The sequence below is a fragment of the Eptesicus fuscus genome, chromosome 16 (assembly GCF_027574615.1).
Source record: "Eptesicus fuscus isolate TK198812 chromosome 16, DD_ASM_mEF_20220401, whole genome shotgun sequence".
Lineage (NCBI taxonomy): Eukaryota > Metazoa > Chordata > Mammalia > Chiroptera > Vespertilionidae > Eptesicus > Eptesicus fuscus.
The window spans coordinates 11793946-11805503 of NC_072488.1; the positions used below are offsets into that span (position 1 = coordinate 11793946).

The 11558-nt window shown below is 60.7% G+C and overlaps 1 protein-coding gene across 1 annotated transcript; it reads left to right on the top strand.

Moving 5' to 3' along the window:
- Positions 1–3903: 3903 nt before the first annotated feature.
- Positions 3904–11393, top strand: EMILIN1 (elastin microfibril interfacer 1). The gene is made up of 8 exons (XM_008162328.3): positions 3904–4220; positions 5178–5303; positions 5758–5978; positions 7089–8984; positions 9354–9470; positions 9921–9938; positions 10102–10239; positions 10680–11393. Exons 1-8 carry the CDS (start codon positions 4051–4053, stop codon positions 11021–11023), a joined length of 3030 nt encoding a protein of 1009 aa, XP_008160550.2. The 5' UTR covers positions 3904–4050; the 3' UTR covers positions 11024–11393.
- Positions 11394–11558: the final 165 nt, after the last annotated feature.

The following is an 11558-nucleotide window of genomic DNA, read 5'->3' on the forward strand; positions in this document are numbered from 1 at the left end:
TTGGATGGGTCACTTGGCCTGGTGCCTGGAGGAACTGAAACAAAAATGGTCTCCAGGACAAAACTAGACCCAGCTAAGAGCGAATGAAGCCTGAAAGCAGCTTGGGTAGAAGAGTGTGTGGGAAACGGGACAGGCACAGCCTCATCCCGTGAAGACTTGGAGGAGGGAGAGGATCTGGAGGGGGCACGTGTGCAGCTTCATCTTTGTGATCAGTGTGACATTTTCAAGGAAAAGACGAGTTTAGAATTAGACTCAGGAGAAAAAAAATCAACAAGACCTGGGAGGAGGGGACTGAACCCTGAGTCCAGGGGGGTTGGTTCCTAAAGTACTGCACCTGAAAGAGGGATGGAAGGGGAAGGAAATGTATGCATTTGAGGAGGAGGAGACTTTTGCTCAAGAGTCCCCACAAGTTTGAATTCCCATCTGGGTTTGCATGACTCAAGGCCTAATTCATATTGTCTCCCCCCCTTCCTCCTCCCTCTCAATATTTATCTTCTGACAGAGGCTTAGACATAAAATGTTCCTTACTACTACTGGTGTCCCCTGGCCTGGCCCTGGGCCCGAGCCCGGCGCTCAGTTAGTGATGGTTGACTGAATGAGTTGCGTCGTAGAGCCAAGATTGCCCATTGGCACTAGACCCTTGGAAATTCCCCATCTCAAGAGAGGTTATAAAATAGATACTGTCCTAGTGCCCCAGGCACTCAGCCTAGTTGACCTCAAGAATTCCAATTGCTTTGGAAATTTGTGGCTATTTGCCAATACCACCACTGCAGCCACCACTGCGCTCTCCCTCATCTTAGGCTCCACTGCCGCCTCTTGCCCAGCACCTCGGGCCTCGCAGCGAACCCGGAGCCACTGATTTACTTGATGTTTCACAAACATCCATGTCAGCCCCTAGGTCTCGGCCCCTAATTATAGGACTAAATGATACGTAACACTGCAATTGTATTCCAAAGCCAACATTTCTGACTTGACACACTGAAAATATAACCGGTTTTTAAACTTAAGGGGTCAGGCAAAGGGATGGGTGACAACCGGGCAGTGGCAAGATGGCTGGGATGACTCCTCAGGTTGCCAGAGGCCTCCTGAGGGAGAGAAGAGGGGAAAGAACAGAGAAAGAAAGGCCACAGCAGTAGCCAGGACAACCCAGAGAGGAAGTGGGCTGGCTTCCTGCCAGAGCCAGGGCCTAGAACTGAGGCTGAGACCAGGGACGAAGCTGCAACCTTCCACCGGCAGCAACTTTGAAATCGGGATCTCCGTCCGACACCCCTAAGGGCAGCCACGGACTCCCGTGTCTGTGGGTTGCAGTGCTTGCTTTCACCATCCGGTCTTCTTGTTGCATTGCTCCCCACCCTCAGGATCCCCTTCCGGTGCAGAGGACCTCAGAGGCAGATCATTCGGTCGCACTGAAGATTTGGTGGCATCCTCGCAGGGCTTCCAATCATTGCCCTGCGAATGGTTCCCAGAATCAAGATTCACATTCTGAATCATCTCCTGGACGTTTATTTCTATTGAGATGTGTTACTCTCATCTTAAACTCAGGACAGGCCTACCTCGGAGATACTGCGGGTTCGGTTCCTAACCACCGCAATAAAGTGAATACTGCAATAAAGCGAGTCGTAATGCTTTTGCTGGTGAAGGAAGTACATTTGTAAAAATGTGTAACATTTTCTATTTGTAAAAAAAAAAAAAAAGCAACATCTGTGAAGCCTAATAAAGCTAAAGGCCCGTGTGTTTAAATGAAGGTCATCTTTCTTTCCTCCAAACCTGCTCCTCTTCTCAACCTACCCGCCCTGGTGGAACCCTGGCATCTTCGCTGGTGTCTCCCTTCCTCGGCTCCCCTGGTACCCAGGCCGTCCACGCCGGCACCGCCTTCTCCTTCAGGTCTGCACCACTCTGCAGTGCAGCGTTTGGAAGGGACCCCAGACAACAGACCCCCAGCGGAGTCCCGGGACTTGCTCAAAGTGATAACATACTTAGAGGAGGCACTGGAACCAGCATCCTCGTGCCCGCACACCCTGCCCACTGTTCTCGCTGAGGTCTTCTCTCTGCGTGTGCACTGATCCCCTCCTCAAAATCGTGCAATCCAGGCCCTTAGCCAGTCATCTGGGTCTCTCCCTGATTTTTCCACAACTTCTCTGACTTTCTATGCTACTTCTTGACACAAATAAAAGCTAGCGGGGCATTTGCCACATGCCAGGCAGTATTCTAAACTCTATGCGTATTAACCCGCACAGGCCTAGGAAGGAGGCACTGTTATTACTCCCAGGTTGTAGAGGGGGAAGCTGAGGAAGACCACATTCCCAACCCGAAACCTCTCTGTCTCTTTTCTGACTCCCCAGCAGCCGCTGTCTTTCCGCTCCTCTTACCACAACAGCCTCCTCCATTTGCCTGGCCCCCCAGGCACTCTGTCTATCCCGCCTTATGTTAGTTTCTGTTTTGGAGCTTGCGTCCCATCCCTCAATAGCCCCAGCTGCTCCTTCCTGAGTCATACATACATGCCTTTGCACCTGGGTGCCTCCACAGCGCTCAGCACACAGCGCTCTCCTAGTCCTTCCGCTCAGCCCTCCCCAGTGTCCCTCCACACAGGGACCTGGTCCAGAACACAGCACTGAGGGCCAGGTGGTGGAGAGGGGCCCGCTGACAGATCCGAACAGCTCAGGAGGCGCTGCCTGTCGGGTCAGGCTGACGCTGAGTCCTATGAGTCCCCAGCCTACTACAGAGGCTATCCGACTTGCCTCCATGCTAGGGAGTGACTTCCTTTACTATGTAGTAGGGCTCAATTTATCTACCTCCCTTCCCTCCCCTACTTACGGCCTGACCCTCACCAAGACTAGTCTGGGACCCATATTCATTTGGCCTTTTTAGAACGAGAGTCTCCTCTTGCTCAAGGTCTCCATGCTTGGCAAGCTTGCTCCCCCATTTCCAGACTCCTTTCTTCCTCTTCCGGCTTCTCTGAATTCCCCGCCTGCCTCGGTGGAGTCCTTTTCCTTTTCCCTGGCCCAGTAGCCCTCTCTCCTATTCTCCTTTTTTCTCCCAAGTCACTACTAGGTATTTAGATTTTAATCTCAGCTCTGCTCTTGGCTTGCTGTGTTACCTTGGACAAGTTACTTTCCCTCTCTGAGCCTCAATTTTCACATCCATAAAAGGAGGGAGCTGGACTGGGTGGTGAGGGATATTCTGCTGAGCCTCCAAGCTCTTCTCTCTTTGCAGTCCTCCCCTCTTCCTCTCACCTTTGGCGCGCGCCCTCCCTCCCCCGCCCCCCTGCTGTCAGGTCTCTTCTCCCAGGAGAGGCCTGCCCTCGCCCAGGGGAGCTGTGGCTTCAGCTCCTGTTCCCTAGCTGAGCGGCCAGCCCTGGGCCTCCTCCCCAGCCCTGGCCCCGGCTCCACTCCATGTGGCCCGTCTGAGAGGCTGGCTCCAAGCCCGGCGGCAACTCCACATTTCTGTTTTTCCTCTTTTCCCCCCTCTTTCCCGGAGTTAACTAGAAGCAGATGTGGCGCACGATGGTTGGAGAGGTGGGGGGAGGAAAGGGGAGGCTGGACCGCCAGCCAGACAGGGGGGAAGGGAGGGGAGTGAGCAAGAGAGGGAGGCAGGAGGCCAGGGCCCGCCCCACACAGCCACTCTTGCGCCTCTGAACGGCCACAGGGGTAAAGTCCTGTCACCCCCAGGATCCAGTCATTGGGGAAAACGGATAAGGAGACCAGAAGAGGGCCAGCGGGGGTGAGGGGGGCGGAGGCCCAGGAAGCAGCATCTGAGAGGGGCAGGGACCAGGCGCAGGAGGCCCGGGGGCACCGAGAACAAACTCCCCTCAGAGGTGGAGAAGAGGAGAGCGGAAGGAACCGAGGGAGGGACAGACGGGAGCCTGAGGCGGGAGGAGGAGGGGGAGAGGGGTCAGGCCAGGAGGCCAAGGAGGAGGCGTGTGGCTGGGGGCTGCTGGCAGGAAGCTGGGGACAGGACCCGACCTCGGAGCTGCGGGCATCCCCGCTCCAGGCAGAGGCGCCAGTGATCAGGCGGGATGTGCCTCTGAGGGCCACGGCCAAGCGCCCCACCATGGCCCCCAGGACCCTCTGGAGCTGCTACCTCTGTTGCCTGCTGACCACAGCCGTGGGGGCAGCTAGCTACCCCCCTCGCGGGTACAGCCTCTACACAGGGAACGGTGGGGCCCTCAGCCCTGGGGGGCCCCAGGCCCAGAGCGCCCCTCGGCCTGCCAGCCGCCACAGGTAAGTGTCTGGTGAAGAGGGTCCCAGCCCAAGGCTGATGGTAGGTGGGAGGGTGGGTCAGAAGCGGGTACCGAGGCCCCCACTTTGGCTACCCTCTCCTGGGCTGTCTCCCCAATGCAGGGAAGAGAGGGAGAGGAGGCCCATCCATCAGATGGCTCCTCACGAGCCCACCTTCCTGCTGGGCGTTTCCATGCCCCCCCCCTGCCCCCAATAAATAGGTCCTCTTGTCTAACCTCAGGGGGATCAGCTCCCTCGGCCTCCCCATGGGACCTGGAGTTAGGTGTCCAGGGAGATGACCTGAGGGGCCTGGCCGGGCCTTCCTGCCCTGCGTGCCAGCCTGGGGTGCCAGCCTGGGGTCCCCGGGCAGCCAGAGGACCTTCCTAGGGCTGCCTCAGCGCCTCCAGGGACCCATGATCCTGACACGCTTTTGCTCTGCTCCTTTCGGCCTCTCCAGCCGACACAGATCTGAGGCCAGCAAACCCCCTGAGGGACAGGGCTCATCAATGGCTTATTCTCTGCTTAACCCTGAGCTGGACCCCTGCCTGCCGGGGCCTCTCCCCTGAGGGGTGGGTGGAAGCCAGCATCCTGGGAATCACCAGAGGGCCCCAGCCAGCCGGCTCGCACAGGCCACGCCAGGCTGGAGACTGAGACAGAAAAGGGACATGAATGAATGGGTGAATCCAGAGGCTCCCCGGGACCCCCCGCCCCAGCCCTGAGGATCGACTTCTCCTAGCTGTGGTTTTCCATTCTGCGCCTCCTCTCCTGTCTTGAAAAGTCTTTATCGGCTCCGGGGCGGACAGGAAGGCGTGGGGGAGCTGGCCCTGCCAGAGCCCCGCTCCCACTGGTCCCCCAGGGCCCTTCATCCTTGGACCCTCCCTCAGGCCCTCTGGTGGCCCTGGGCCCCCCTTCAGGGTGTGTGTCCCTGGCTCTTGGGCCCACGTGGGGTTGTGCCTGCAGGAACTGGTGTGCCTTCGTGGTGACTCGGACAGTGAGCTGTGTGCTGGAGGATGGAGTAGAGACCTTCGTCAAGCCCGACTACCAGCCCTGTGGCTGGGGCCAGCCCCAGTGTCCCCGCAGCATCATGTGAGCCAGCGCTGGGGAGTGGGTGCTTGGTGGGGGCTGGGCCAGGACAGCACTGGGGCGGCCAACTCCGGGAATGTGTACCAAGCAGGTAGCAAGGGGCAGGACCAGGGGCTTCAGTCAGAGCCATTCTGAGATGCTACGGCAGCAGTTGGCTGGTGGGCACACTTAACTAGAGCACTCTGCCGGCCCCTAACTGCCTCCTCTGGGCTGGGCATGCTCGAGGAGAGGCGTTCAAGGCTCCAGCACAGGACAGCGGAGGAAGAACAGCGATTTGGCCCTTGGCCAACCAGCTAGCTGACAGCTGTCAGCTGAGCAAGACCACATGCTGAACGGTGAGGGGGACCCAGCCTGAGGCACAGGCCTTGCCCCGCAGCAGCTGCCCATCTCTGAGGACAGGGGCCATGGTCACTGACGGTGCAGGGAGGAGTAAAGAGCCCTCCCTCCACCTCTCCAGGTACCGCAGCTTCCTCCGTCCTCGCTACCGCGTGGCCTACAAAACAGTGACGGATATGGAGTGGAGGTGCTGTCAGGGATACGGGGGTGATGACTGTGCTGAGAATCCTGCCCCAGTGCTGGGTCCTGCCCCGACCACACCACGCCCCCGGCCACGGCCTGGCCGCCCCAACCTCTCTGGCTCCAGTGCAGGAAGCCACCTGAGTGGACTAGGGGGGGAAGGTGAGTATGGGAGCCCTGGTGGAGAAATGGTGCTGGGCAGAAAATGTGGGACCAGGCTGCTGAGGGAAACCCCCATGTTCCAAGTCAGAAAAAAGGGACAGAAAAGAGTTAATGGGATCTCTGAGATTCCCTATCCATGTGTGTGCGTGCGTGCATTTGCATGTGTATGCGTGTGTGTGTACACCAGACAGAGATGGAGAGATTGAGAGGGACCAGAGGAAAAGGAGGCAGAGAAAGTGAATGCGCTTACACATGCCCACATGTGGCCAGGATACTTCCTAGTTGGGAACAGCTGCGGGAAGAAGGGGGAATTCCTTCAGAAGCTTGGTCCAAGGGGATAGACTGTTGAGACTACAAGTCCCAGCATGCACTGCAACCAACTACAGGTCCCAGGCCCCTCCCTGGCCTCTGGAGACTGCAGGTCCCAGAATGCAGCGGTCCCTGTTGCTTTCCCTCCCCAGTGTGCTGGGCCCTGCGGATGTGCTGTGTTTGCTTGCCAGGGAGCAAGCCATGTTGTAATTATGGAAACAGGAACTTCTGGCTGACTCTCCCCTCATCCAGCCAGAGCCCCCAGAGGCTTGCCACAGAGCCTCATTTGTCTCCTGTGGTGGTGTGGAGAGGAGCTGCCCAGGAGTGGCCGCTGTCCTGCAGTCCACAGAGCCTCCCCACATTCCCACTTCACTTCCCTGGGAGTGGCAGTGTCATACCTGTTTCACAGATAAGGAAACTGTTTCCATAAAGTTAAGAGGCCCTCCGGACAGTGAAAGGACATGGGCTGGGTGGTCAGACGGATGAAACCTGGCTTTGAAACTTGGCTCTGCCCCTTATTTAACTTGTAATCCACGGCCCAGATACTTAGGCTCTCTGGTCCTCTGTTCCCCACTCTACAAAATGGGAAGAGCTAATGGTAGCTGCCCAATGGAGTGTTGTAAGGGGGAAAGATCTGGCCTTGAGCATTCAGTGAATGGGAGTTTCTGTCTTTTCTTGCTCAAATCACCCCGCTAAGCCATAGTCAAACCGGTTAGGACCTCTGACCTCTTGTTGGAGTTGGACCTAGGAGGTAGGCACTGAGTCCAGGCCCTCTGCCTTATGTCTTCTCCTCTCTGCCAGGTCCTGGGGAGTCAGAGAAGGTGCAGCAGCTGGAGGAGCAGGTACAGAGCCTGACAAAGGAGCTACAGGGCCTTCGAGGTGTCCTGCAGGGACTGAGTGGGCGCCTGGTGGAGGATGTCCAGAAGGCTGTGGAGACGGCCTTTAATGGGAGGCAGCAGCCAGCAGACGCAGCTGCCCGCCCTGGTGTGCACGAAACCCTCAACGAGATCCAGCAGCAGCTGCAGCAACTGGACAAGCGTGTCTCCACCCACGACCAGGAGCTGGGCCGTCTCGACAACCATCATGGTGGTGGCGGCGGCAGAGCCCTGGACCCGGCCCCAGCCTCTCCCGGCCACAGCGAGGAGCTGCTGCGGCAGCTGGAGCAGCGGCTGCAGGAGTCCTGCTCCGTGTGCCTGGCCGGGCTCGACGGCTTCCGCAGGCAGCAGCAGGAGGACAGGGAGCGGCTGCGAAGGCTGGAGAAGCTCCTGGAGGAGCGGCAGCGGCAGGCCGTGGGCCGCAGGCCCCCGCAGGAGTGCTGCCCGCCAGAGCTGGGCCGGCGACTGGCAGAGCTGGAGCGGAGGCTAGAGGTCGTGGCCGGTTCGGTGACGGTGCTGAGTGGGCGGAGAGGCGCGGAGCTGGGAGGTGCAGCGGGGCAGGGGGGCCATCCCCCAGGCTACACCAGCTTAGCCTCCCGCCTCTCCCGCCTGGAAGACCGATTCAACTCTACCCTGGGTCCCTCGCAGGAGCAGGAGGAGGGCCGGCCTGGGCGACCTGGGGGACTGAGCCACTGGCTGCCTGCTGCCCGGGGCCGGTTAGAGAAGCTGGAGGGGCTGCTGGCCAACGTGAGCAAGGAGGCGGGTGGGCGGCTGGACCTGCTGGAAGAGCAGGTGGCAGGGGCCGTGCAGGCCTGTGGGCAGCTCTGCTCCGGGGCCCTGGGGGAGAAGGACTCCCAGGTCAGTGAGACCCTCAGTGCCTTGGAGCGCAGGGTGCTGGACGGCGAGGGGCAGCTGCGGCTGGTCATCTCCGGCCTGCACAAGGTGGGAGCAGCCGGGGAGACACGGCAGGCCACGCTGGAAGGGCTGCAAGGGGTCGTGGGCCGGCTCCAGGGTCGTGTCGATGCTCAGGATGAGACAGCTGCAGAGCTCACACTCCAGCTGAATCTCACCGCTGCGCGGCTGGGCCAGCTAGAGGGTCTGCTGCAGGCCCGTGGGGATGAGGGCTGCGGGGCCTGCGGTGGGGTCCAGGAGGAGCTGGGCCGCCTTCGGGATGGTGTGGAGCGCTGCTCCTGCCCCCTGCTGCCTCCGCGGGGCCCGGGGGCCGGCCCGGGTGTTGGGGGGCCGAGCCGGGGGCCTCTGGATGGCTTCAGCGTGTTCGGGGGCAGCTCAGGCTCAGCGCTCCAGGCCCTGCAAGGAGAGCTTTCCGAAGTCATCCTCACCGTCAGCTCCTTCAACGACTCCCTGCATGAGCTCCAGGCCACGGTGGAGGGCCAGGGCGCTGATCTGGCCGACCTGGGAGCCACCAAGGACCGCATCATCTCCGAGATCAACAGGCTGCAGCAGGAGGCCACAGAGCATGTTATGGAGAGCGAGGAGCGCTTCCGAGGCCTGGAGGAGGGACAGGCGCAGGCCGGCCGGTGCCCCAGCCTGGAGGGGCGGTTGGGCCGTCTGGAGGGAGTCTGTGAGCGGTTGGACACGGTGGCCGGGGGACTGCAGGGCCTACGTGAGGGCCTTTCCAGGCATGTGGCTGGGCTCTGGGCTGGGCTACGGGAAGCCAACAGCACCAGCCAGACACAGGCAGCCCTGCTGGAGAAGCTGCTGGGGGGGCAGGCGGGCCTGGGCAGGCGGCTCGGTGCCCTGAACAGCTCACTGCTGCTCCTGGAGGACCGGCTCCACCAGCTCGGCCTGAGGGACCTCACCGGTGAGGGGGCAAGAGGAGGCCTGGGGTGTGGGGGGACCCCTTTCGAGCTCTTTCTCCCTCCCTCACAACAGCCCAGCCTTAACCCCATCTACTTTTTCTTTGTTCTGCTTAGCAGCATGAATGAATTGAAGATCCAACCCTGTCCCAAGGGTTGATTTATCCACAAGAGAGGATCCCAGGCCCCAGCTCCCCGCCTTCCCCTGGCAGCTCAGGCGGGGCTGTGGGTGGGGGGTGGGGTGCTGCTCTGCCAGCCAGGCATCCAGCCTGGGCAGCGAGGGGTCCCATCAGCCTGTCCGTGGAACCATCACCCTCTTTGTCTTTTGGAAATCCCTTTTATGGCTCTCCTACAACAAACCTTTGTCACTGTAGGGCCTGCAGGTGAAGCTGGGCCCCCAGGGCCTCCGGGAGTACAGGGGCCCCCAGGCCCTGCCGGGCCCCCAGGACCTCCAGGCAAGGATGGACAGAAGGGGCCCATTGGGCCACCAGGTATGTGGGCTGAGATCCTTGAGCCGCAGGGTTACCACCCCTCTGGGCAGCCCCAGGCTTGACATCTTGACATGCCCCTTGGAACTGGACAGGGAAGTGGGGAAAGGGATGAGGAATGGGGGTCCCAGATGGCTGGCAGTGATCAGGAAGGTGACCAGGACCTGGGATCGGCCCTGTGTTGGCTGATGGGATATGGTGGCTCACTGCTGAACTGAAGACCAAGGTTGAGCCTACAAGGGTTGAGTGGGTGTGAAAGGCTAAGGGCATAGGCCCAGCAGTTGACAGCATGGACCTACTCCTCCTTTCCTTGGTACCCCCATTCCTGCTTGGAAGTCTGTATAGCACCTAGCACAGCTGGACAGACTCAGCAGATGTTTGCTGAAGACTTAGAGCCTCTCTCTCTCTCTCTCTCTCTCTCTCTCTCTCTTCTCTCTCTCTCTCCTCTCACAGGTCCCCAAGGTGAACAAGGTAAGTTCTCTCCTTTGAGGCTGGAGGGAGGGGAACTGAACTAGGGGTTGGAGGATGGAAGACCCCAGGCAGCTCGGGGGGGTAGAGACTCCAGAGGGGAAGGAACTGGCCAGGCAGCTCTGCACTGAGCATCTACTCTGACACCCACCCTCCCCCCACTCAGGAGAGGAGGGGGCACCAGCAGCCCCCGTGCCCCGGGTGGCCTTTTCAGCTGCCCTGAGCTTGCCCAGGTCTGAGCCAGGCACAGTGCCCTTCGACAGAGTCCTGCTCAATGATGGGGACTTCTATGATCCAGAAACCGGTAAGCCGGGTAGGGGGCTGGCTGGGCCCGGGGAGGAGGGGGGGAGAGGGGGGGGCAGTGGAGAGGTTATGCAGTGATACCCTCATTCCCCCTCTTCAGACAAGGTGGATCTCTCCCTGCTCCTGTTGGGGAGAGTCCTCATCTTCCCTTCATCTGTCCATTTTCACCACAGCTTGGGCTGACTGCTGGGGTGGGGTGGGGAGGAGTCATTAGTTCAACAGCTTTTTTTTTGGGGGGGGGGCAGCTCATGCCCAGGCACTGTTTTGAGTGCTGGGGGTGCGGTGATGAACACAACACCAGATCTGCCCTCGTGGCGCTTACAGTCTTGTGGGGGAGCGGTGAAAAGACCCAGCAGGCCCCTCCCGAGTCCAGGAGCTCTGGGTCCCGAAGCCTCGCGGGCCCTGCCACCTGCCTCCTCCTGACTGCCATCCTGTCCCCAGGCGTGTTCACGGCGCCGCTGGCTGGACGCTACTTGCTGAGCGCCGTGCTGACCGGGCACCGGCACGAAAAGGTGGAGGCGGTCCTGTCGCGCTCCAACCTGGGCGTGGCGCGCATAGACTCCGGCGGCTACGAGCCTGAGGGCCTGGAGAACAAGCCGGTGGCCGAGAGCCAGCCCAGCCCGGGCGCCCTGGGCGTCTTCAGCCTCATCCTGCCGCTGCAGGCGGGGGACACGGTCTGCATCGACCTGGTCATGGGGCAGCTGGCGCACTCGGAGGAGCCGCTCACCATGTTCAGCGGAGCCCTGCTCTACGGGGACCTGGACCTGGAGCTGGAACAGGCGTAGGCAGGGGGCCCGGCCCGACCGGCCTGAAGAGTCTGTGCCGCCAAAGAGCCATGGGGGGGAGGGGGGGCGGGCACTCCAGCCCCAGGTGCATCGCAGTCTCCAGACCCGACGCGGCAGAGGTGCCCCGAGCAGCCTCCTCCCTGCAAACGGAGCGCGTCAGGTGGGGTCTCCGGAGTCCCCTCGTCCAGACTTTGAGCCCGATCGCTGTCCCCCCGCAGGCCCCGGACCGCGGAGGAGCGGGCCCTGGACCCTGGAAGCTCCCCCAGCGGCTTCTAGGCCGATTCCCCGGGTTCCAGGGCCCTCCCGAGGCGCTCCGCCAACCACCGCCATACTAAACTATTCAGGAATAAAGACATTTGGTTTTTATAAAAAACGGAACAAAACAAAACACACCGTCTGCTTCAGTCTGTTCGGGGGTAGCTGGGAGCACTCAGCGCTCTGCGCGGGGCAGCTCCGCCCGCACTGGCGATGGACGCGTGGGCGGTGACCTGAGTGTGCGGCTCAGAGCCCCAGCAGGACCCTCTTCCCGGTCCCG

Bases quoted from the DNA above. Each gene is read 5' to 3' on its own strand.
- EMILIN1 (XM_008162328.3), top strand. From the start codon at position 4,051: ATGGCCCCCAGGACCCTCTGGAGCTGCTACCTCTGTTGCCTGCTGACC. The intron at 4,221-5,177 runs GTAAGTGTCTGG...TTGTGCCTGCAG, and splicing joins CGGCCTGCCAGCCGCCACAG to GAACTGGTGTGCCTTCGTGG. The intron at 10,240-10,679 runs GTAAGCCGGGTA...TCCTGTCCCCAG, and splicing joins CTTCTATGATCCAGAAACCG to GCGTGTTCACGGCGCCGCTG.